The following is a 26236-nucleotide window of genomic DNA, read 5'->3' on the forward strand; positions in this document are numbered from 1 at the left end:
GCACTTCAACTGTTCAAAGCACTCCAAACATACTACTGGCCTTTTCCATAAGGAGCCCTGTAAACAAGGCTCAGGTTCTTAATCTCTCCATACTGAGGATCTGGGAAGAGGAGGGGGGAAGCACAAACAGGCACCACAATTTTGCAAAAATATGCTCAAACAATCATTCCAAATAGCAGTTGACAAAAAAAAATTACCAGTAACTTTACCAAAAGCACAATCTCATCCAGGTTTTTGGTGGGGGGAGGAGAAAACGAAGAGGAGATCTAATATGAGGCTTTAACGGAGTAGGGTGTTTTTGTTGTTGTTTTGTTTTAGCAATAAGGAACATCCTGTACAGAACAAGGCAGGTGGTTATGCAGGTGCTAGACAGCTATGATGCAGTTCTTCAGCACCAGCCATTTTGTCTTGCTCAGGGAAGAACGACTCAGCCCTCCGCACAATAAGGCGCATTAAGTGACCCTGTGATTTGGTGTTTCTACTTCAAAATGCTGAATGGTATTTCAATATGGGAAATGCAATCACTCACAGCCTTTCAGAACCACCATTATCTTATTGTTCTAATTCTTTCTGCTACTGACATGAATGCAGACATACAGAAACCTTCCTTTTATGTTTGCTTCTGACTAATGAACACATGCATAGTGTGTGACCTCCTTAGCTTCAACACAGTTGCATCCGCTTAACAGAGGGCAAAAATTAAAACTGCAAAAGCAAGTCACACGCAATCACATTGGCCTTTGCACACGCCATTGTGAGGGCCAGGACATTCAAATATAAATACATCTCATGGTAAATCATAGCAGAAAGCATGCATCAGAATTCTATGGCGTCAGATGCTTCCAACTGGTAAAATGAATACATAAATAAATAAATCCTGAACTAGCACATTAGGACAAAAGGTTCTAGACAAGCCTTTTTCCTTATATGCTACTATTCTAAATGCTGAGAATTTCTTTAAAAAGAAAAAAAAAAAGGTTGTGGCCTTTCAACCACACACCTGTAGTTTAAAACAGTACAATCAAAACCATTATTCTACAGCTAATCTGAAGCATCATCCACAGTCATTCACTGTGACTCCTCCCCTCCCAAGTTTCTATGGAGGGAGATATAGAGGAATATAGACTCGCACATGCACTTCACCAAACCTGCAAGTGGAGCAGAGAAGGGGATGTGCATTGTCATCCAAAGGACAACAACTTCACCTTATGTGGCTTGCATCATAGAATGTTCCACAGAACACATGTTTGCTTCACATCTGCGAGAAGCATATTTTTAGTGCTTAATTATTAATATTACGGAGGCACTTCTGTTCCACAGTTTTAAGTGCCTGCTAAAAGCTTTGTTTCAGCTAGGCTATCTGGAAAAATAGGACAAAATATGACATTTTGCTAGAAGCCATGTGTAAAGGCAGATAATATATTCAAATAGAAACCCCACTTTTCCTTTTAAGAAAAGATCTATTCTCAGACTCTAGCTTGGACATAAACACTTTATTTCTCATTTCCCCCTCCCTGCTAGATCACATATTTAGCACCCTTGGCCAGAGATCACTTCTATTTCACAATTGTTAAGAATGCCAAATAGATTTTGAAGTTCAAAAACCAAACCCAGCAAGCCTCCTCTGGCTTCCCTCTGTTAATAGGTAGCAGTGGAGCAATTAGTGGTCCTGGATTGGTTTTCATTTTTTAAGGATTGCAAGATGGCTCATTTTGTGCCTCCTTTGGTTCTCTCTGCTTCTGTAAAATACACAGGCATTATAATCTCTGTGTGTCGACTCTCTGCATTATAGCAATTTGACATCTACACTTAATGAACAATTTGGAGGAGGGCAACCTGCCCTGACGGTGCCCTGGAAAAATACTAGGGAGCTAAGAGTACATTTATCCAAAATATCTCATTCTCTCTATCGGTCCCACTTCGTTTTCAAAAGGTAAAATAGTTGCTAGTCACTTGGAATACGTCTGCACATCTGGTGCTCACAGGTCTACCAGACTGCAATAATTTCAACTCCATTCCAACCCAAGCCCTAGATAAGTTCACACAGCTGGTGCATTTTCTGCAAGGACACAGATGGTGTAGCTCTGCAAGGACTGTTTTAAACACACACACCCTTTGCACAGGAAACCCACTTACCAACCATCCCCATTTTCTGTGACTTCACACAACCCACCATGTGCAGCCAATGCTTACAATACAAATCTGCTCCAAGCCCTCAGATAGAAATACACAGCCAAAGGATTTATCACAGGAACTCTTGGCACTACAGCCACCTTCCAAAAAGAGAAAGACCACACTGACAATACCATACCGGTACAGAGGGATGGTTCCAACTATGATAGAAGCTCAGAAGAAATACAACCAGAACACCTAGTGCGGAGACTGTGGGGTCTCTGCAGGGGTTAGTCTTCATGCAGGCTTTGGGAAAACCTGACCCACCCTTGAAACAGCTATCTATCTATCTATCTATCTATCTATCATCTATTTATTTATTTATTTATTTATTTATTTATTTATTTATTTATTTATTTAAAGGGTTTATATATCGCTTTTCAGCTAGCACAAGAAAGCGGTGTGAATTATAATAAAACAAGACAAAATGTAAAAGCACAAAATCATATAGGAAAGTAAGTGAGCTAGTGATCAACAGCTAGTGAAAATTTGATCACTTTCTTGACTGGGAGACTCCTAAAATATAGCAGTAACACACAGAACGTAGTGTATGTACATTCATCAGGTCACCATGCTTCTGCAAAACACCTTTAGTGGACAGACAGAATGCAAAGTTGAGGTTGACAACACATTTGTAGAGGGGGTAGCTGAAAAAATTATGGCATAAGCTTTCATGGACTATACTTACAGCATCTTAAGTTATCCTTTAAGGCTGCATAAGACTGCCGTTTTCACAACATGATGACACTTAGTTCTTCATTTGAGTAAGAACTAAGGGTGGTTTATTCATTAAAATTACTAATAATTGCACATGTGGTGAGGTGCCTCTTGACAACGATGAGCAAGACAATTTTACACAATTCCCGTTTGCTAAGCCATTCTTTAACTTTTAAGGTCACTTTGTAAAACAGATTCCCACAGAAACATTCTGAACATGTGCAAACTGCATGTATCACTAAGCTGCTTCACATATGTGATGAAATAAGCATGTGCACAAAAGCCTATTCTGCAGTTAGTTAGTCTTTTAGGGAGTCAGTAGATTTAACTGCCCCAGTTCACACCCTTACCAAGCTGGCAATTCCTTTTTAATATGAGGGAGCTGGCACTGTCCTCCCACCCACTATGTACAAATTTCAGCATGTAAGAAAGGGACTCTGCACTCAAATTCCATGCATTTATCAGCCCAGTTCACATAATCTTCCCACTATCATTGTATGTGTGTGTGTTTTAAATAACTGCAGATATTGGGCCACAATGCAGAACATCAAGTCTGTGCACGGTCGAAGAAAGGAACCTAGGTCTGTTCTTCCATGTAATAAAGGTGGCAAGTGTATGAACCAGGCCTTTGATCACCCTGTTGAGGAGAGAAAGACCATGCGCTCACTATCAGAGGTTGGCTGTTTCTACAAGCTTTGCCGCACTCTTCAGCCTTAGGGGCCTTCATAAATGTTTTCCGGCTGTTTGGGTCCAGGTATAAAAGTTTGTGAGGGGAGCTACTAGGCACTAAGGCTACCAGCTTTGGGATGCGAGAGGACTGGATATTGTCAACTAACCTATTTATGCTCACTGAGATTTGCTATATTTAAAATGATTTGTTAATGGTTGAATTGTGTGTTACAGAGCTAAAAATATTTGATGTGCGTTGAATATTACAGCGGACTATGCAGTTAGCTTGTTTTAATCATATTTTAAGTGGTTTTCCACTTTCTACTGCATTATTCTATGTATGACTAGTGATGGCCTTTGGCTATACAATAAAGATCTGGAATTCACTGTAGTGAGATTATACCTTTTATTTATTATGATTTTTTTTATCTAGACTGATTATTTTCTGCCAACCATTCTGAGCACAAAGGTATCTCTGGAAAACATGGTATATAAATAAATTGGCTCCAGCTATGTTGCAACCGACCAGCACAGACGAATGCTCTGCAGTGTTCCCGGGACTTCAGATACACACACCTGCTGCCCTTAACACATCTTGTCTGAAACCCTCAGGCTTAGTTTAGCTGGACAAGGCATGCCCACAGTCAGGGGACTCACTCCTCAAGTGACAACATAGCCCACAAATAATCTAACCATCCTAGATTATAGTCGTGGCCGAACCTAAATATATTTATTTTCCAAGAATGTGCTCAAAATCAGCTTTCTACAACTTGGTGCTGTCCAGATGTTATGGACTACAACTCTCATCGGCACCAGTCAGCATGGTCAGGGCAGATGGCAATAAATGGCTATTAGTCATGGTGGCTCAGCTTGGCCTCTGTATATGGAGGCAGCAATACTTCTGAATATCAGCTTCTGGAAACCATAAGTAAGGAAAGTGTTCTTCTGTTTGAATCCTATTTGCTGGTTCCCCATGAGCATCTGGTTGGCCACTGTGAGAACAGGATGCTAGACTAGATGGACCACAAGCCTGATCCAGCAGGGCTCTTCTTATATTCTTATGCTAACTGTAGTCCAAAATATCTGGAGGGCATCCAACTGGGGAAGGCTTCTCCCATCCAAAGTGGAGTCCATCTGAACAGCTTCTATTGGAAAGAGGACTCAAGACTTCGAAGCTGTGAAAACCCAAAAGGTCAGCACTGACAATGGGCATATTATCTTTCACTGATGAAAAGTGATAAAATAGGATTAGTTCAAAGTTGCACCCTTGTAGGTCGAGGTCAGCTCCACATGTGTTTGCTTGCTATGCTTTTGCACTAAAAAAGTGAATTCCAAATCCATTGTTCTCCTGCCATGTAATGTACTGAAAATGCACCTCTGTCCCTTCTGCCTATTTCTTTTATGGCAGCAAGAGAAAGATTATGCCAATTCTCCACCTTTTTGCAGCAAATATATATGAAAGCAGCAATAAAGGTGAAAAATAACTTGTGATGCAATTAAATGAGAAGGGGGAGTATTTCAGCCACAAAAATCAAAAGCACAGTCAGCCAGACACTGATTTTCATACAAATGGATCTGGCTCCTTACAGAAAATCAGTGCAGTTACTTGGCAATCCATAGAACATTCAAGGTTTATGACAAGAACTCAATGTCAGGAAATATCAAGTAAGAATAAGAATAAATTAAATGAGGAACATCATCAAGTGATATAAAATAAGTGGGTGGTTTCACCTGCACAATTTCATTATATACATAGCTGTCTGCATTCTGCACTTATTAAGGAGATGCCAAGTGAGCAGAAACAGGAACCTTGGGCTACAATCTTTTACTCATACATCTGGGAGTAAGGCCACTGAACTCACTAGGACTCACTTCTGGATAGACATCCACAGGATTGTGCAATTTGCACAATTACTCCCACTGTCTCATAGAAACCAACACAATTCCACAAGCAGAATTTCACAATGTCACCTTATTGTCCTTACAAATCAGATGGTGAATGCAGAGGTGAACACATGGGTTATATTTTGGCATGGTGGATTTGGTAATTCAATAATAATCTCCCGATACACACTTCTTCACACATTACAACCAAAAACATTAAAAAAAAACAAGGTGCCAGTGTGGTGTAGTGGTTAGAGGGCCGGACCTGGACCAGGGAGATTGGGGTTCAAATCCCCCACTGAGCCATGAAACTCATTGGGCAATCTTGTACCAGTCACTGCTTCTTAACCTACCCTAGCTCACGGGGTTGGGGGGGGGGCAAAATGAGGAATGGGACAACCATGTTTGCCATCTTGAGCTGCTTGGAGAAAAAGAGTGGGATACATATACAGTAAGTAAGTAAGTAATTCTTATTTGCACACAACAGTAAAAAATTATTGCTGTACAAGTCAGGAAAGGGGGATTTTTTGGACCCAGGTGAAGACTTACCTAATTCACCAGCTGCGTTTCGACCACCAACAGCATACAGATGTCCTTTGAGGGCACTTAGGTGGAAGAAGGTTCTCTTTTCGTTCAAAGAAGCCACCTGCATCCACTTATTATACCGAGGGTCAAACCTGAACACTGTGTCAACCGCTGTCTTTCCTTTCGTGTCATAATTGCTCTGTCCGCCAACAACATAGAGAAAGTTCCCAATAACAGCGATGCCATGCTGGTAGCGGGGAGCATCCATAGGTGCCAGAGACCTCCACTCATGTGCTTTTTCATCGTACATCCGCAGCTCCTTGCTGACAACCAGCTGCTGCCGGAGCACTCCCCCTAGCGTGACCAGGTGAGTGCTGTCCGAACGGATGGCCGTCCTTTCCGACTGCATCACTGGCTGCATGTAGGGCATCATTTGGTAATTGCTGGCTTCCAAGAGCAAGTTGACACAAGTGTTGTCAGTCCTCATGAAATCCACCGTTTGGACATAGTTGATAAGATCCTGCGGAGTCATCAAAGGGAACCGGATGTTCTTCATGAGTTTTGCTGCGCATTCCATCCGCGGCTCCTCATACCGCAGCCAGCGGCAGGCAGCCTTGAAAAGCTCCAGCTCTGTGCAATGCTTAAGGCTATTACTTGAAAGGACAAAGGCAAGGCGCTCAAAGGGGAGTTTCACAAATTCACCAGTACTTAACAGTGCTGGGAAGTTTTTGAGGATGAAGTTGTTCACATATTTATCCACTTCTGTGAGGTTGTACGTGTTGGCAATCCGCCCCACTTCAACACAGTTCTCTAAGGAAACCTATGATAGGAAGAGAAAAGTCACTTCCTCCATTTTAAGCTCTGGCTTTATGTTCACTTGCACATTACAGTAACACAAGGGTTGCTAATGTAGACACACCACCACACTCAGTGTGTTTTACACAAACTGTACATTTCTTTGGACTGGTGTGTGCAAGTGTGGACCCAGCTAGACTGTGGAGAGATGTGCAGAGACTGTCCACATAAAGTATAAATAGACATCATTGTGCGAAGATGGGAGGTTGCCTTATGCCAAGCCACGCCATTGGCCCATCCAGTTCACTGCTGTCTACACTAACAGCAGCTCTCCAGGGTTTCTGAAACAAGTCTTTTCCTGCTGTACCTGGAGATGCCAGGGATTGAACCAAGGATCTTCCTCTGTCAGGAGCCCCCTGTGGCACAATGGGTCAGCATGTCTGGCTGAACGAGAAGGTTAGTGGTTCGAGCCCAGCCAGGGACAGCTGTAGGCAGGATTTCTGTATTGCAGGGGGTAGAAATAGATGACCCTCAGGGTACTTTCCAACTCTACAATTCTGTGATTCCTCTTCTGCCCTCCCAGGACAAAGTCCTGCATTTGGTTCCTGGGGCTGCAGCCATGACAGTCTTAAGAGCCTTCAAGATGAGCCAGTCATTTTTTATTGCTTTGTATTTTATTTTATTTTTTAAAAAATGCATTTAAGTTCTATTTTACTTTTGTTATACACTGCCTTGATGTTTTATATGAGAGGGTGGTCTATAGTTTTATAAATAAATAAAGTCAGTAAGGCCACACATGCTCCACAGCTCACACCTCACACTTACTCCTTCCTGCTGCAGGAAGCCACCCTACCTGGCAGCTCTTCAGCTGTTGGGATCAGGGATCCTTCTGGTTCTGGGACTGATGGCCCAGCTACCCCTCTAAAACCTATAACTGGCACTGAAGAACTGGCTCTCCTCCAATTTTTTTCTTCCTCCATCCCCTGCTTCTATGAGTTGCAACTCTCTTGAGTGCAAGAAATTTAATTTTGTTGTTTTCTTAAAATCCAATATGCTTAGGAACCACTTCTCTGAGCCCAAGGAAATATGTTATGGCATGGTGAATTTTATTCGACTATATTCCTGCATTACAGCATGCTATTAGCTTTCTCATTCCCAACTGACAGATTCCCAGTAAATTACTATATTACTATTGTTCCAGTTACAGGTAGGTAGCCGTGTTGGTCTGCCATAGTCAAAACAAAATAAAATAAAAAATTCCTTCCAGTAGCACCTTAGAGACCAACTAAGTTTGTTCTTGGTATGAGCTTTTGTGTGCATGCACACTTATTCAGTTTTTATTTTATTTTATATTACTATTGGTCATTGCTCACGAGGCCCACAAAACAAAAGTATAACTGATTGGGTTCTCCTTAATTATTTGAATTATCTTATTAGATTAGCTTGCTACATGGCTTCATGTTTCTTCTAGGAAGCTCTTGGGACTGAGCCAAAATCCAAAACATGCATGCTTAAGAAGTCTTCAATTTCCATACAACTTTATTACAAGTAATTACTTATGCAGCTGTAATAGTCTAACTGCACTGGACAGAAGGCGAAACCGCAATCATATAGTGCAGCTTGAGAAATACCATCAAATTATCAGAGTACACTTTAAAGTTTTAACAAGAACGCCAAGCAAGGCATTTGAATGCTGGACATGAATATAACCAACATCTCACAAACCAGTTCATGTCCAGCACTTCAGGCAGAATTATATTTGCAGAATTCAGCACCACACAGTAAGTGGCTGCATGTGGGGCCGGGGGAAGGCACTCAACCTCAGCAGCCTGCTTTTAAAACTAAGAAGAGGATGAGTGACCTTTCATGTTTGGCTGTTTGGAGGACAATCGTTTTTAAAGGGATTTTAACATCCCAAGAGCTGGTTAAATGATGTTTCATACCACTGCTTTATACAGAAAAACATGAGCTGAACAGATAAGTAATTATTCCATGAGAGGATGATGGAGCAGTTCAGCACTGCTAGAACTGATCACAACACCCCAAACAAAAACCCAGCAAAGGACAGGAGGGCACCATCCACATCACTGAAAGCCATTCTGAGTCACTCAGGTGGGCACTAAGCCACTAAGTATGGCATGTTAACACCTCCTGTTAAACTTATTCTCCATTAACTTTCCCCTCTCTCTGCATCCCACTGAACACTATGCACAGCTGTGCCTCCATCTTTGTTAGCTCTCCTTCTGAGCATCTCTTCAAACACAGAGTTCTCTTTTCTGCACCCCAGGCTACTTCTACCCATAGGCATCTCTGCACTCTTTGCTCTGCTACAGGTTGCTGCATCCTACGTCCTCCACCCATGTCTCTGTACCCCTTACTCTTCTCCCCAAAGCCTTACTACTACTGCTACTACTGTCAAGTCTGCCAGCCAGAGGACACAAAGTTTTCACTCTCCTGGAGATTTCTACAGATGCAGGCAGGCCAACCAGCAAAGGTGAAAAATAGGTGAAAACTCCAGCATGTGCTTTGAGTCCAAGGACAGATGCAAAGTCCTCCCATCCCTATTGCCAAGAAGCCTAGAAGGCCACAGAGAGAGTAATCACAGAATTCCCCTACCCATGGGTCCAAATACTGTTTGGGAGGGGGCTGCAGGCTTTTGCAACTTTAGGGCCTTCGTTCTGTTATTACTGAAGAACTAGCGGGGGGGGGGGAGGAAAATTGAATATAGTTTTTTCCTGTAATGTGGCAGAATCCTCTCTGCTGCAGAGCTTAGACACACAGGGAAGGGTGGCAAAGAGCGTCAGATACAGTGAAAGCAGCTAAAATGAAAAGCTAGAGAGATAGGATAGCTGATGACAGCAGTCCCATATAAACAGAGCTGCAGTTGGCAAACTGTGAGAAAGAAATTGAAGTGGCAGTAACAGAAATGAAAAAGGCAGAGGATTTAGGAGATGCCAGCAGTTAATGGGCTTGCAAGCGTAACCAACACACAGATAATCCTGTATCCTCACAGCTAAACCCAGGGATAAAATGTGTGGATTGTTCTTTGCCTCTTGGCTGTCCTCTGGACCCCACTGTCCAGGTGACCAGAATTTATATTTCGTTTTCTTCATCTGAGATTCCAGACTGACTTCAGAATTGGAATCCTAAGTGACTGGCCTCTAATTGGAAATTTGAGGACTTAAGTTCTACTCAGTCTCGGTAACCTAAGTTAGTTGTGTCCATTAGATTGAGTAAGTCTACTCTGAGTAGAACTAGAACTGGATACAATGCAGGATCTAGGATTACACAACTCCTAACAGAAGACCGTAGAACCCTCAGCACGCAAAGTGCTTCACAATCCTTTTTCTCCTTATACAGCCTTTGGGCCATTTGAAACAGCCTAATTTCTCTCACATTGATTCTGAGACGCATGTCTTAAAAATCCATGAGTGCCATTTTTTTATAGTTGCACATTAAGTCAATGCCATTCCACACACACACCCATCTCCCAGGGCACTCTGCAAGCAATATGCAAAATGGCACAGAAGTCACTGGCTTTTTAAGCACAACTCATTTAATAGCAATGAGGACTCTAGGCCCATGTGCAACTAAATCAGAGACAAAGGATCTTACATAAGTGCAAGATGCTCTCACCCAAACAACAGGACACACCAAACCTGCATAGCACCTCTCAGTGTGACAAACCTCAGCTGTTCCAGACATTGAAAATGCCTGCCTTGGCACAAGAGGACATTTCACAACCTGGACTTTCAGATCTCTCTCAGCTGAGAACCTCCGAGCATTGCAGAAATCCTGACAAATGCCTTAAACATTCAGCCGGCCCAACAATACAGCAAAGCCCCAAGGGTTGGCATCCTCAATGATAAAGGCATGAGGCAAATTATTGGGCATCAATACGTTTCACACGATACTCATGGAAAACCTGCTCTCATCCATCTCTCTATGAAAGGAGAATCATTACCCAATGGAATTGTGCTTTAGTTTAAGCGGCAGGTTATAGGTTTTTGTTTCTCAAGAGTACCTAGCTTGAAAGGTGGTGAACTCTCATTTGCTGTAAGTTTTTAAATCAAGGCTGGAAGGTCACCTACAGTATCAGGGGTGCTATAGAACTACTGAATTTCCTGCATTGGTCCCAACTATATCAATCTTTCAGGATGACAAACTTACTGTGATTTTAACAGAGAAAATAAAAAAGAGGCAAACCGAGCAATAACCTAAGATGTCTTACCCCAGATATAAGAAAAACTTTACAGAAGTCCAACACGGGCAATATCTGTAAAAAGCTGGCAGCTTCTAGAGTATCCTGAAGATTGTCCATGTTGAGAGAAAGTTTTGCAGTATAAATAAAATCAATGATCTTCTTTAAACCTATTTTGTTCACGCCATGGAGCTTAATGCACATTAAGTCTTGTTCTTTCATCCCACCTGAGGACAAAATTTAGATAAGATATAGTTAAAGCTTGAAAGAACTTCCCCTATAAAATCTCTTGTTCCAGAGACAAAGCCACTTCACACATTAACCATTAGCTGGACAGGATAAACACACACCAGAAGATTAATTCATGCCAAACACACTCTTACGTGGCAGAACTTTTTTAAAAAAATGCAGAATGCACCCCTTATCACTGCTATCCACTGTACCTGTGAACATGGCCTTGAAGTAATCACTAGAAGATGCCATCATTGCCCTATGAACAGGAAACACTTCGTCACCATCGCCTGGCACAAGTGTCACATCACAAAGCAAACCTTCTATTCGCAGCTGGTCAAAACCCTACAAGAGAAAATATGGCATCAACAGCTCCACCCAGCTGCAATGACAAGCTCTCTGGGCTGCAAAATAGAAAAGCCACTCCACAATTTTCTTTTTTACTTTAATCTATTTTTATTGAAACTTTTCAGCGTACGATATGATAAAAAAATTAATCTAAATATTTAGAAAATCAACAAAAAAAGAACAAAATACCAAGTCCTCTATTAGGGGTAGATCTTTACCCCGTCTCACATGAAAAGGGGATGAACCCTCCCCAGTTCTCACCTAGATGCTTCCCTTTCTTCTCCCAGCCTCCCACCCTGGGAGACCTTCCCTTCCCTGACTCTCACACGTGTTCTTTCACCTTCTATCCATTACCTTCCTGTGCAATACCCAGAGTAGAGGACCTCAAAAAGGAAAGTCAAGCATAAGCAAAAGTAAGGTGGATAGGAGAAAAAGAAAGCACAAGAAATAAAGTTCATGAGAGAGAGAGAGAGAGAGAGAGAGAACAGATAAAGAAATAAATAGAACTTCCAATTCTCAGTCTGTCGTGTGTGTGTGTGTGTGTGTGTGTGTGTGTTCAGGATGGTATCCAGCTGTATTCCAGGGTAATATCCAGCTGTTCCTCAATCTGCTAGGTGGCTTTTTCCCAATCTTCAACCCTAGAGATCTCAAGTCCATTCATTTTCCTTTCCACACAAACACAGAAGTAGTTGAAAGTGAGGTTTCGCTGACCTGATGCCCTGAGGGCTAGCCTTGAGGGCTATTATGTGGTGTCTGGCAGTTCCTCACTCTAAGATATTCCCCACATCCGAAAACCTCTTGTCTCCATTGTGACGAACAGCTTTCTTCAGTAAATGTGAAGTTAATCCCTTATTTTCCTCTCTCGAAAGGGAAGGCATCACAACCAAGATTTATGTCTTGGCTATCATCACTCACCACATAATTATCTCTGCCGATCAATCACTAGTTAGCTATATTTCCTCTGGAAGTCTCTCTTGCCCCCACACTATTTGATAATCACTGCAACCCGAAGGAATGTCCCTGGTACTCAGTCCCTTAGAATTAGCTTTTGCTCAGTATAACCAAAATAATCACTCAAAAGCTGTTGATTTGAAGGAGACTGGGGTGGGGGGATGGTTTTGCTAGTTGCAAAGTAAAATTGAAGATAAAGGTAAAGGGACGACTCTGGGGTTGCGGCGCTCCTCTCGCTTTATTGGCCGAGGGAGCCAGCATACAACTTCCGGGTCATGTGGCCAGCATGACTAAGCCGCTTCTGGCGAACCAGAGCAGTGCACAGAAACACCGTTTACCTTCCCACCGGAGCGGTACCTGTTTATCTACTTGCACTTTGACATGCTTTCGAACTGCTAGGTTGGCAGGAGCAGGGACTGAGCAATTGGAGCTCTCCCCGTTGCGGGGATTCGAACTGCTGACCTTCTGATCGGCAAGCCCTAGGCTCTGTGGTTTAACCCACAGCACCACCTGCGTCCCTTAAAATTGAAGATGCTGCAGAATTATTCCCCACTAAGAAAAGGATTCAGGTTGGAGCATGTTGCCAGAATGCAGACATGCTTACACAGAGCACAAACTCTCCAAGTCCACTCTACAGGTCCAACACTTATGATAATCCAAGGTTGGACAAGAGAGACAGCTTCTAGTTCTGGTGGTAAGTGTGTTACAAATCCAAGCTATGAACAGGAAACCCCTGGTCTAAAACTCACTTTCACCATGAACTCACTAGAAAAGACTTAAGCAAGTCATTCTCTCTTAGCTTCATCTTACCTATCTTCAATATGAGGGAAATAATAATGCAAACCCACCCACTAGGCTGCCATTAATGATTACCAAGAGATGCACATGAAGTATTTTGAGTGCTCTGAAGTGCTATATAAATGCTAGATGCTGGCACTGCTATTCCATACTCTTTCTCCCCCCCATACCTGCCAATTTCTCCTACACACTAGGAGCTCCTTCTGCAGTTCCTTGAACTGCCCCAAACCACCATCATTTCCTCTAGGGCCTCTATGTGAGGGAGATGATAAAGGTAGGAGGAAGAGTCTTATTCAGCCCCAATCTAGTATGCAATCTAGTAAGGGATTATTGTGGTAGGAGGGGTTATTGGTTTGTTTTTTTGTTTTATTATGTATTCTGCATTCTCATTTGTATTTTTACAAATACAACCAAATACAATCTTTGGATGAACAGTGGTATACCAATTCAATAAAATAAATAAATTATTTTCATTCTGTTTTAGACTGTCTGAGAACCACACATGCCTCACAAAAGCTTTTGGCTATCCCTGCAACATTCCATTTCTAATACAAAAATCAGCAGAGCACAATGTGAACATTCAGCTGGAGCAAGTTCCCAGAACACAGGCATATTTTCATCCCAATACTATCTCTCCTCCTCCATGCAATCAATTGGAGGGCAATGCGACCTATCCAAGGTGTGCGATTTAGCCTCATTTCACAGTGATTTGAAATGCAAGTCAAAGACCACACAGTAACAGCAGCAGATGGTTACTATAACCATGGTCACAGGATGTGTCTGGACTCCAGCACCATGCACTGATGGATAATGAAATTGAATTGCCCATCGAAACATGCTCTGAGCCAAGGGAACAAAAACGTAGGAGGAGCAAAATATTAACACTGAGAGACCGCTTCCCCTGGCAGATTCCCTGGAAGGCATCCATGTGTGATTCTTGGGCAAATGGTTCTCTCTGCTCGCACAATGTCAAACGCACACTGTTGTCTCCTTTAATTATAGCAAAAGGTCAGGTTTCTTGCTGCTGCTGCTGCTGCTAATCTGATCAGAATGTTTAATTGGCAGAAGAGGGAGAGAAGAAATTTCAGAAGCTAACAATTAACAGGGACTCATGTGCCCTGAGGAAGGCAGAAGAGGAGAAGCATATATCATCAGCTACTATAGAGACCATCATTAGAGTCTGAGAGAACTGCTGGGGCGGGAGTTGGCACCTCCCTGCTTCCATGTGGCTACTTAAGATTTGTATGCCCTGTAGGAAGGCAGAAGAGGAGAAGCCCTGGTTAGGAGCACATACCTTCAAGCTCCCAAGCAGACCATGGGTTGGTGAGGAACTCACTTCTTTCGTATTTAATACTATTTGTTTGTTTTTAGTACTTTTAAGTATCATCTTGGGTATAACAAATAATAATTATTATAATTTTATTAGTGTTACATAAATGCAACAAATGTACAACTATGTACTTAATTACAAACGGCTGCAATGGCACTGGCAAAGCACACCAACAGAGAGATAAGGGATTCAACCTCAATGAGAACTTGTCAGAGAAGCACCCATGAAATAAAAGGAATTCTCAAAAGGATGATATGGCTGTTCAGATCATGGTGTCAACTTACCTGGAGTACCACAGAACTATGAGTGTTGCTGGTGAAAAATCTTGTGGTTCCTGCCTTTGATGATTGTAGATGGGCAGACACACCCATATCGCTGCTCCCAATAGATACTTTCATGTGAGGGTCTTCCTCTTCAACCAGAGATCTAAAATGCAGAGCAGAAGGAAGCAACCTTAATCCAAAACCTGCTTTTCATTCTGCCACATGAATGGCATGTCGAGCCAGAGACTTGTGGGAGGATCTAAAATGAGAACTGGATCAGATTCCTGCTAGACTAATGTTAAGTGTTCAAATATGTCATGACTTTTTTTAGTTTTCACGCTAGGTTTTGTTGCCAGCCGTGGTGGTGCTGGCAGAGTAGGACTCGTGGGGTACAAGTCCAGGACTATGCTCAGCAGAATGAGTAGGAGAGCCCTCAAAACGCAGCAAGATTGGCTTACCAACCCTGAAGTAAGAGATTACATACTGCCATCTAAATTTCTGGGGAAGAACCTCATAAAACCATTAAGTCCAGAGTCTAAAATTACTGAATCACTGCCAAGACATTAAAAGCTGCAACTGCATCAAGCTCTGGCAACCTTTCTTTAACAAAAATACACCCTTTGTGTACTTAGGAGGTGTCTAAAGAGAGTTTATTTACTGTTGGAAGGTAGACCATGGGGCTTTAGGAGGAAGAAAGCTCTCCATAACCTGTGCAACCATTACTGCCCAAGTGGAAAACCATGCACATTGGCATCCCCTTATATAGGGTAGTTTCATAACATGTCTGAAGCACAACTGCTATTCTTACTGAGAGTTATCTGAAGACTGTCAATATGCAGATAAAAACATTGGCCTCCAAATCAGTTTCCGAAACTACTTTAACTGCCCAAAGATGCAAGTGAATTTTAAACTAATCATTTTTGTACCAGCACTGAATAATTCCAATTCATATATCAATTTGTATATTAACATTTTCATGGAATTCTTGTGAACATTCATTTCTTGCTTTGAGTCAGGGAGACCACATCTATTTAAAGCCTTTTCTGAAACATGAGAATTTTTCAGGGGTTAGTCAAAACCATGGATAGTTCAGAGAGGGATCAACCATAAGAAATATTAAACAAGTAACTTGGACCAAACAGTGAACACAGGTTCAAAATGTGGGTGTGAAATACATAGAACGCACACTACAGAAATGCAGACTGTATTTAGCAAGTCCATCATTTATCTGTACATGGGGACACATGGAAAGTGGTGCTTCTTTTAGCACACAATTCTGTTAATTGCAATTAACAATTCAGAAGCAACCTGGGTGGAAAATCTCTAGTCACATTTTGATTAATTGCATAAAACATTTACACAACCCTAATCTAAGGATTTGCCTCCTTCCCTGTATTCCATGCCAGGAAATAAGTGTGACAAGTATAAGAAAGCAGGCATTAACATACTGGCTGAGAACAATTCCTATTAAAAATACCTTCAAAGTCCATAACCTCCCTGTACATTATTAAGCTACTCCAGTTTTGCCTTTCATAGAAGCAGCAAGTAGACAATATCAGATAGAAAAAGTTATATCCATATTAAAAACTGTTTGCACAAGAACTTAAGACTGGAGGCGGGGGAAGAATGGGAGCAACTAGCTTACCTTGCTAAATTTAACACAGTCTCAACAAAATAACTTCATAGGTAATGATTCATAGACAGAAACATGTTTTTGATAGAAGACCCCAGCAGTGACTCAATTAGGTGCTGAACACCCAACCAGCAGTCATATGTGATGCATCTTTGGTTGAACTGTAGCCTTTCAGCAGTGATGTTCAATTTCTAGAACATTGATTCTAGAAATCCTGCAAGAAAATTCCTCAGCAAATTAAGAGTAATTTGCACTGGGTTTTTTTCCAGTTTGCTCTGGAAATATTTCTGATGCCCTCGAGAGCAATATGTCTATTTTACATGTATTTGGTAATCAAAAATAAAAACTTTGAAATCTGTGGCGTGTTTGCCTAATGTTGTTGCAATTACCACCTATTCATGTTACTAATTAAATGGGAATCCCCACCCCCACCCGAAGGAAAATAAAAGCACTGGAAAAAAGTTTCCACCCCACATCACTGGAAGACTAGCATGGTCTGGAAAAAGGAAGCTGTAGTACTAACCTTCTCCTCATGATCCTAACTTCCTGTGTGCAGGGAATCCCTGATGTGTGGGAGCACCTTCAAAATAAAGTTTTTCTGACACTGAATTGCCAGTTCTACCAGGAGGAACCTTAAACACAGAAACCCTCAGAACCTGAACTAGCCTAGAATTGTGGATAGTTGGCAGGCCCACTAATCCAAAATGATATCTCGGACTTAAAAGGCAGCTTCAGAGGAAGCAGCCCCCTGTGCCCCATTTCAGCCATTCCGACAACACAATTTCAAAAACTGGAAAATAAAGAGGGATTTTAATAACATGGATAAAAATGCCAGGAAGCCACCAAGACAAATTCTACTTGCCAAGAGGAGCCAGCTCTCACATTCTGAGTCTACCCATGTGTGGAACTTTTCTCTCTACAGCGATGAAAAGGCTTCAATCTGCCAAGTCAAGCTTAGCATATCAGAACCACCTCCAATTTATCAAGCTGTGGATGAAGCATGATTGGTACATGGCACAAAAAAGGAGGTAGGAGGAGAGCAACATCAGAACAGGCACTTCAACAGAAGTGCATGGAGCAGAGGAAGAAATCTCTCTTGCAGGGTATTGGGAGCATCCTTACATAAGGCTGTGAACCTTATATGATGGAAATAACCTCATTGCCTGTCTGTGTATGTGTGTGTAAAAAATACTGTTAGTATATAGACATATGATTTCTTCCCTTGGAGAAAAAGCAGTGCCTCCAAAATCTTAGACCAAAGCCAGTGGTAGAGAATTTTCTCTCTTCATAATAATTTATCATCATCAGTAAAATACCGTTCCAACTGCGAGGTAGGCATTCAGATTTTATTTTTTACATTCCAAAACTGAAACACACCTTCCACTTCATGCATCAGTTGCAAGTTATCAGGACAAATAAAACTAACCAGCAGGTGCTTAATTACCAGCAACTCATACCGCAATGGCCACAAATTAAAGAATTAGAATTCTTAAAAAAAAAAAAGTCATTTCCCTCCACCTAGGCTATCCAGTTAGGTCAACTTTGCATGCACTTTCTGTGGGTTTATTAGCATGTTTTCTGAGGTGCAAATTAGGTACTGTTAACAAATGCATTTTATTTGTGCTCATTAATGCTGGCATGACAAGTATTACAATTCATTAGGTAAATGATGATTGTAAAAAATATTTATCAGTGTTTCCTAGTGTGCATATTATATCAGAACTAGGAATTCCAAAAAAGAGGGACGCTCATTCACTTTCTAATTAATTCCACTGCTTTGATCAATAGATGCCATTACATTAAAATGGGGGAGGGGGGAGGGGAGGGAGCAGCCAGTTGGATTTTTAATCAACATAAAAGTCTTCAAAATGCAAAGGTACTATAAAGATGTGTAGCTAGGACAATTCACAACAGCTGCAGATGAACAATATGCAATGAGTTACAGGTGGGTAGCCGTGTTGGTCTGCCATAGTCGAAACAAAATAGGAAACAAAATAGGAAATTCTTTCCAGTAGCACCTTAGAGACCAACTGAGTTTGTTCTTGGTATGAGCTTTCGTATGCATGCACACTTCTTCAGATACACTGAAACAGAAGTCTTCTGTTTCAGTGTATCTGTTTCAGTGTATTCTGACTTCTGTTTCAGTGTATCTGAAGAAGTGTGCATGCACACGAAAGCTCATACCAAGAACAAACTCAGTTGGTCTCTAAGGTGCTACTGGAAATAATTTCCTATTTTGTTTCCTATTTTGTTTCGAATACGCAATGAGGTGGGAAGAAGTCTGCTAGGCCCCAACAGTCTAGTTGGGCAGGGAATGCATGCACCCCGATCTGTATTTTTTTAAATACGAAAAAAACCCAACACACATTCATACCCTGAACATGCCATATCACCAACTACTTTTGATACACCCCTCATTTCATCACATGTATGGAAGACTATTGTTAAGAAGGCGAAGTTTAAGGCCCCCCTTGGTCATATGGAAGTGCAGGGACACCTTTTTCTCTCTATCTCATTGGGCAATCATAAAGGTAAAGGGACCCCTGACCGTTAGGTCCAGTCGCGGATGACTCTGGGGTTGCGGCGCTCATCTCGCTTTACTGGCTGAGGGAGCTGGCGTACAGCTTCTGGGTCATGTGGCCAGCATGACTAAGCCGCTTCTGGTGAACCAGAGCAGCGCACGGAAACGCCGTTTACCTTCCCGCCAGAGTGGTAACTATATATCTACTTGCACTTTTGATGTGCTTTCGAACTGCTAGCTGGGCAGGAGCAGGGACCGAGCAACAGGAGCTCACCCCATTGCAGGGATTCGAACCGCCGACCTTCTGATAGGCAAGTTGGGCAATCATAGTTTTTAACATTTGATGCTCTCTTATCCTGTTAGGGTTTAAAGTAGAGGTGGTTCCCTATTGGACACCATTCCTATACAGCCCTGGCTTTTCCCTATCTCATGAACATGAAAAGCTCGAACAATAAGCAGAGAAGACTGGAGTTCAGTTTGTGGTAACACTTAGTGACAAAAGGAAAGAAACTACTTTTCACAGAATTATTCAAGTTATATACCTATTTAAAAACCCCATCCCCCCACAATCTTTGATAGTAAAACCATGATCCCTGAACAGAGAGCTAAGTAGGACTTGGGTGGCTCAGTCTTAAATGCAAATTAGACAAACAGGTTCGGTGCCTAAATTTGAGGATGCATGCCTCAGCTATGTAAAAACCACAAGAAAGAAACATGTCGCCTACACTTTTGGACAAGGAGTACAGAGGCAGCGTGGTAGAATAACCTGTGGATTTTAAAGAGAAAAATCCTCCTCAAATAAATATTTTAATACACATTTAAAAGATGTATTCTCTCTTAGAGGTAGTATTTAAATGCATGCTTGGTATATTTAAAAGGCTGAGAATTATGCTGCAGCATTGAATGTAGTGCAGAGCTGTCTTCTGATCCCTAGATTAGCCTGATCCAGATCAGGATGTTTTGTGTAAGAATTTGCAAAGACTGGATTCCTGCAAAATTCCTAGTTGATGCACACCTCACCCTCCAAGACTCAAGCTCAGTACTTTTTGAATCATACTGACTTCAGATGATGGTTGACTCAGTTGTGATGTGAAATAAAAAAGTGACAGAATTTAATGTCCAGAGTAGGTGCACTGTAAGACTTTTGAAGCAAAGCAAAATTATTGGGCACCTTAAAGTCCATTAAATTTATTATGGTACATACGATCATGGACTACAGCCCCCACTATCACATGCCATGAAGACTTGTACTAATGGTTTGGGGAGAGAAGTGTCAAATAGTCATTTAAAATTAAAAGCCAATGCTGCTTGATGAAGTGGGAGAGGAAAGGAGCTATTTTAATTCACCAAGGCAATACAGTGGTACCTCTACTTATGAACACGATCCATTTCGGGGTGCCGTTTGCACCCCGAAAAGTCCATAAGTAGAGCGCCAGTACTGCGCATGCGCAAAGCATGATAAGAGTACTTCTGCACATGCATGAAGCGTGCATATCGCTTCTGCGCTTGCAGTGAACCTGGAAGTAAACACTTCTGGGTTTGCCGCGTTCGTAACCTGAAAAGCTGCAACGTGAAGCAAACGTAACACAAGGTATGACGGGGGAAAAAGGACAACAACCTTTTCTGGCCCAAATAATTTCATATCGAAATAATTTTTAAAATCTGTGATTTGTACCTTCTAGTTTGAATCACCACTCATCTTAGAGGTTTGTTTGTTCTGTTGTATCATCATCATCATCATTATTATCATCATCTTCATCATACTTTATTCTTCCATTTCTTATCCACTTTCACAATGAGGATCCAGGGTGGGTTACAACAATACAATCTCAAAAACAATTAAAACAGATTGCAATTAAGAGAATAGAGTAGGTCCTAAAATACAGATCTCTGACACCATAGGTAAGCATAAAAAGGCATCTCTTCGGCTTGCAACGAAAGCTGTGTAATGAAGGGGCCAGACACCTTTGTGCAAAGGGAATTCCACAAAATTAGGGGTTGCCATAGTGAATGTCCTCTCCCAGGCCATCACACACATACACAAACTTCTTGTAGAATTTCCAAGAGGGTTCCCTCTGTTTATTTTATCACATAAGAGGCCCTGTAGAGGAGGAGGTCTTTCAGATATTTGGAGCCCAAGTAATTTAGTGCTTTAAACACTAATGTGGGTACCTTGAATTAGGCCCAGAAACAAATAATCAATAAATTCTAGCTGCAAAGCCACCCAGATGTTCTAACTCACATTTTCATTATGCAATGGATTCTCTTTTTTAATGAATTCTGAAAACATGCACAAATTAAGCATTTGGACATTTATTTGCTTTGTTGTACATAACTTGTTCTGGAGTCAGTGATGCGTAACAGATTATCTATCTGCCCACGAATGTCTCTTCTACAGCAGATCCAGAAGCTGTGGGGGCAGAGAGACTAGCATGCTGAACAGTTCCCTCATTTTTGAAAAACCAACTAGGAAGCAGGTTGAAGAATCAAATTTCAAGTATTATTAGAACAATTTTTATGATCACAAGCTACTGCAATGTAGTCAAGACTTACTGTAATTACGGGTGCAGCACACTAAACACATTCATCTTATCACAAGTCTATAGCTATCTATGTAGAACAGCATCAGCCCTAGACTAGCACAGCTGTTCTAACTGGGGCTGGGGCTAATTTTTGTATTCCAAAGCTTCTAGAGCAGAGCTTTCCAACTTTTCATGTTGGTGACACCCTTTTTAGACATGCTTCGTTTCGTGACACAGTAATTCAGTTTTACTAGCAAACCAGTGGTTAAACTAACCCCTTTCCAGCCCCAGGAGAAGCAATGGCAGCATTCACACAACATGCCAACACACTAACGTGTCGCAACACAGAGTTTGAAAAGCTCTGATCTAGAGGGTACAGGCTGGCAAAGGCCAAGTAGAAAGAGGAAAGGGTAAACTGTGGGCACACAAGTGCACCAGGAGGCATTGTGCAAGAATCGCTACTGTGAACTCACAGGCCCCCTTCCTCACCTCAACAAAATAAAAGTAGTCTCATTTAAGGAATTTCATTGACAGTGTTCCTTATACATGGGCAGCAAAAAATCCCACTTGATCTGTAAAGACCAATTAAATTCAGTCAATTGTTTTATAAGGAAATACATCAACAACAGTTATTTAGTAAAAGCATACAACCAGCAATTCTAGCTGCAAAATAGAAAAAGCAACCTGGAATTGAGAAATTCATATACTGTAGATGCAAAAGGGAAAGTACATTTCTGAACAAGGCACAGATTGCATGATCAGAGGAGGCAGAATGATGGCATGTTAACCCTTTTCAAAAGTGTGGGCAATTGACAGACTTTATGTCTGTTTTGCTTGTGACATGCTGTCGTCTGGATTGGATTGGTTGTTGTAGGAAAGACAGGTATACCTATCACACATCTTGGATAGTAGATGGACACTGAGCTCTTCCAGGCTGCCAGGTATGCTATGGCACAATACCCTTCTTGCGTTAGTAGCCATGTAACCACCACCCTCTACTGCCTGGAGTTGATGGGATCTGGAGTACAAGATGTGGAGAGTGCCACATTGGCTACTGTTTTTGTTTTTTGGTGGTGGTGGTGGTGGTGGTGGTTGCAAACTGCTACTAGAGAGGTTACCTGTGGCATGTTTGAATCATCTCAAAGTAGCAGAGCAGAGAATCTTTACAAAATGAGACGTTGAATCCTCCCCATTTTAGGGCATAAATGACTAGATGCATTGGCAGACTGAGCAGTAACTTAGCTGGATTCTTTTGAAAGGCAGCTTCTTCAGTCTATGAACTGTGCTTTCAAATAGCTCTGCCTCCCTCAAGCCTACAAGAACATCTGTCTACAACTCGAAACGCTGAATCTAAAATTCAGCATTTGGTGCACCGTAAACATTTGTTTGCTGGTGCAGTAAATTGGAGGGTCAGGCTGCAAGTAACTTAATTAAGACAAAAAGGCTGATGTAATTTTTAGCTTCATACTGTGTGACTAAAGTAGGCAGAAACCCTATAAGGAACAAGCAGCACACACACATACAAGCTACAGTTAAAAGTAAAGGTAAAGGGACCCCTGACCGTTAGGTCCAGTCGCAGACGACTCTGGGGTTGTGGCACTCATCTCACTTTACTGGGTGAGGGAGTTGGTGTACAGTTTCCGGGTCATGCGGCCAGCATGGCTAAGCCGCTTCTGGCGAACCAGAGCAGCGCATGGAAATGCCGTTTACCTTCCCGCCAGAGCGGTACCTATTTATCTACTTGCACTTTGATGTGCTTTTGAACTGCTAGGTTGTCAGGAGCTGGGACCGAACAATGGGAGCTCACTCTGTTGCGGGATTCGAACCGCTGACCTTCTGATTGGCATGCCCTAGGCTCTGTGGTTTAGACCACAGCGCCACCCACAAGCTACAGGTAAAGGTAAAGGGACCCCTGACCGTTAGGTCCATATGTTGTTGTTGTTCAGTCGTTCAGTCGTGTCCGACTCTTCGTGACCCCATGGACCAGAGCACGCCAGGCACGCCTATCCTTCACTGCCTCCCGCAGTTTGGCCAAACTCATGTTAGTAGCTTCGAGAACACTGTCCAACCATCTCATCCTCTGTCGTCCCCTTCTCCTTGTGCCCTCCATCTTTCCCAACATCAGGGTCTTTTCTAGGGAGTCTTCTCTTCTCATGAGGTGGCCAAAGTACTGGAGCCTCAACTTCAGGATCTGTCCTTCTAGTGAGCACTCAGGGCTGATTTCTTTGAGAATGGATAGGTTTGATCTTCTTGCAGTCCATGGGACTCTCAAGAGTCTCCTCCAGCACCATAATTCAAAAGCATCAATTCTTCGGCGATCAGCCTTCTTTATGGTCCAGCTCTCACTTCCGTACATTACTACTGGGAAAACCATAGCTTTAACTATACGGACCTTTGTCGGCAAGGTGATGTCTCTGCTTTCTAAGATGCTGTCTAGGTTTGTCATTGCTTTTCTCCCAAGAAGCAGGCATCTTTTAATTTCGTGACTGCTGTCACCATCTGCAGTGATCATGGAAGCCAAGAAAGTAAAATCTCTCACTGCCTCCAGTGACTGATTATTGCATTTCAACTATGACAAATTAAAATAAAAGCTCTTTTTAAAATAACTGACAAAAGTCAATGCTTCTTTTGAGTGCCTTGATAAGATAGGAGAGAGGGAAACAAGACTACACTGGGGAAAAGTTCATATCAGCATTTCCTAAGTCACTTTCTGAATTGGGCATTTGCTGCACTTCTCTCCCTGAAAAATGAGGATGACTCACAGTCCGAGCCAGGAAATAGTGCTTGCGCTAAACCCAAGAACAATTACAGCATAGCACTTGCCTGCAGAGCTAACCGATCAGAACTCTGTTCTTTTAACCTTGTCATGGGCAGACTGGCTGGCTAGCACACCTCCTCCTTATTGCCTCTTGGGTCACAATCCCTCTGCCTCCAGAATGCTCATGTTCACGTGCTAAGAGACCAGCACAGTCCAGCAGCAACAACAGTTACCAGTGCAAGGAACGAAAGAGAAACAGGTCAACCTAAAAAGATGGAGAACAAACACCATGCAAGCTGTAAACTGAGTCAGTAGATATGCAGGTAAGTTCAGGGCTTTTATGGCACAGCAGCAATACGCAAGATTTTGCTGTGAGCAACCAACTTCCTTCAGCTTATGCATAAACTTTACTTCCAACATATCCCATTCCTTCCTAAGGATTCAAAGGAAAGCAAACACGAATCTAGGCTCCCAAAATGCAATTTAGATCAGGTGACTGCATGCACAGAAAAATTCAACAAGCAGTTGGAAAATGTGGACACATAACTCAAGATGGAATGCTACAGAAAGAGAAGGTGTAGAATTTAAGTGTGCTCTGCTACAGTTGCCATATCTCAAAAAGTAAAAACCAGGACACCCTGAAAGTTATTGAACTTTTTTTTTAGACAAACCCCAAAGCCAAATGAACAAAAATGCCAATTGAATGCAATGTTTTGGTTTACTTGCTGAAGATCCAGGACAAACTGCCGCCTTCCAGAAATCCCCCCCAGGCATCACTTCCGCCTTTGAAATCCTGGTAAAGTCCAGGAAATCCCAGACTTATGGCAACCCTAGCTCTGCCTAGCATACTACAGTCCTCATGAGACTTCAGCTCAGAGCCCTTCTGGAAACCAACACCCACAAGGAGCTTACCCAACATCCATAAGATAATATAAACACCACACAAATCAACCTCTTTGGGTGGGTAGCTCAACCCCACATGCAGGGAATGCCCACCTGTTGCCCTTTACACTCCTAACATTTTTCTTTGTCTCAGTAATACATGGAAACTGAGGTAGAAGAGATATGCAAAGCAACGGGATCGGGAAGGCAGACTATATGGCAACCTAGCTCAGTAGTGTATACTCCAAATGGCAGCACATCTACACATCTCCAGATCCACACGTCAACTACCGTATTGGCCTGAATATACTGTACTCTATGTTTCTGTATATAACATGCCCCCGTGTATAAGACACCCCCTATTTTTGGGGACTCAAAATTAAGAAAATGGGGGAGATTGCCCCGTGTATAAGACTACCCCCCTTTTAACATTTTAAGTAAAAAAAATACCTAGTCTTATACACAGAAAAGTATGGTAAGCCTCACTTTTTTTCCAAATTCTGAATGTGAAAAGTTAAAGTGTGGCTTAAATTCACGACCTTACTAAAATTGGCTTTTATGATATCGCTGCTGAAACAGACATCCAGTAAAATGGAACGTATGTGAGTGCATGCAGAATTTTAAGGGAGTGGCTTATATTCAGGTATTGTCTTTTTTTTCTCCCCCCCCCAAATGAATTTTAAAGGTGCAACTTATATTCGGGTGTGGCTTATATTCAGGTCAATACAGTATATATCCACCTCTACGTCTATGAACCTGCTGGGTAATTTTCAATTTTTTCCATTTAAAATGCATTCAACCATCTCCAGAAAATAGCTGGAATGGAATCTAGTACAGTACTCTCAAAAATTATAGATGAGGTGCAGGTCTGATAAGAACAGGTATAAAATTCAGCCAAAAACTTGCTGAGAAGGGAAGATCTAAACTAGGAGATGGAGAACCACCAGAGATGAGGCAAGAGTGAAGTTTTCCTGGGTAGGAAGTGCCATAACCCAGATGCAGCCACAGAAAAGGTTCATTGCATTCCTGTCAATCA

At 42.0% G+C, this 26236-nt stretch overlaps 1 protein-coding gene across 7 annotated transcripts in view; it reads right to left on the minus strand.

The window, feature by feature from the left end:
- Nucleotides 1-26236, minus strand: part of KLHL13 (kelch like family member 13) — an 80593-nt gene that overhangs the window by 10693 nt on the left and 43664 nt on the right. For 6 of the 7 annotated variants that reach the window (XM_033138286.1, XM_033138288.1, XM_033138291.1 and 3 more), the window contains 4 exons: nucleotides 14906-15047; nucleotides 11407-11539; nucleotides 10994-11190; nucleotides 5992-6787 (listed from right to left, as the gene is read on the minus strand). In XM_033138286.1, coding sequence (XP_032994177.1) covers nucleotides 5992-6787; nucleotides 10994-11190; nucleotides 11407-11539; nucleotides 14906-15047 — 1268 coding nt within the window. The remainder of the gene's footprint in view (nucleotides 1-5991; nucleotides 6788-10993; nucleotides 11191-11406; nucleotides 11540-14905; nucleotides 15048-26236) is intronic. The other variant, XM_033138293.1, reaches the window with a different exon arrangement.

The sequence above is a fragment of the Lacerta agilis genome, chromosome Z (genome assembly GCF_009819535.1).
Source record: "Lacerta agilis isolate rLacAgi1 chromosome Z, rLacAgi1.pri, whole genome shotgun sequence".
NCBI classification, from domain to species: domain Eukaryota; kingdom Metazoa; phylum Chordata; class Lepidosauria; order Squamata; family Lacertidae; genus Lacerta; species Lacerta agilis.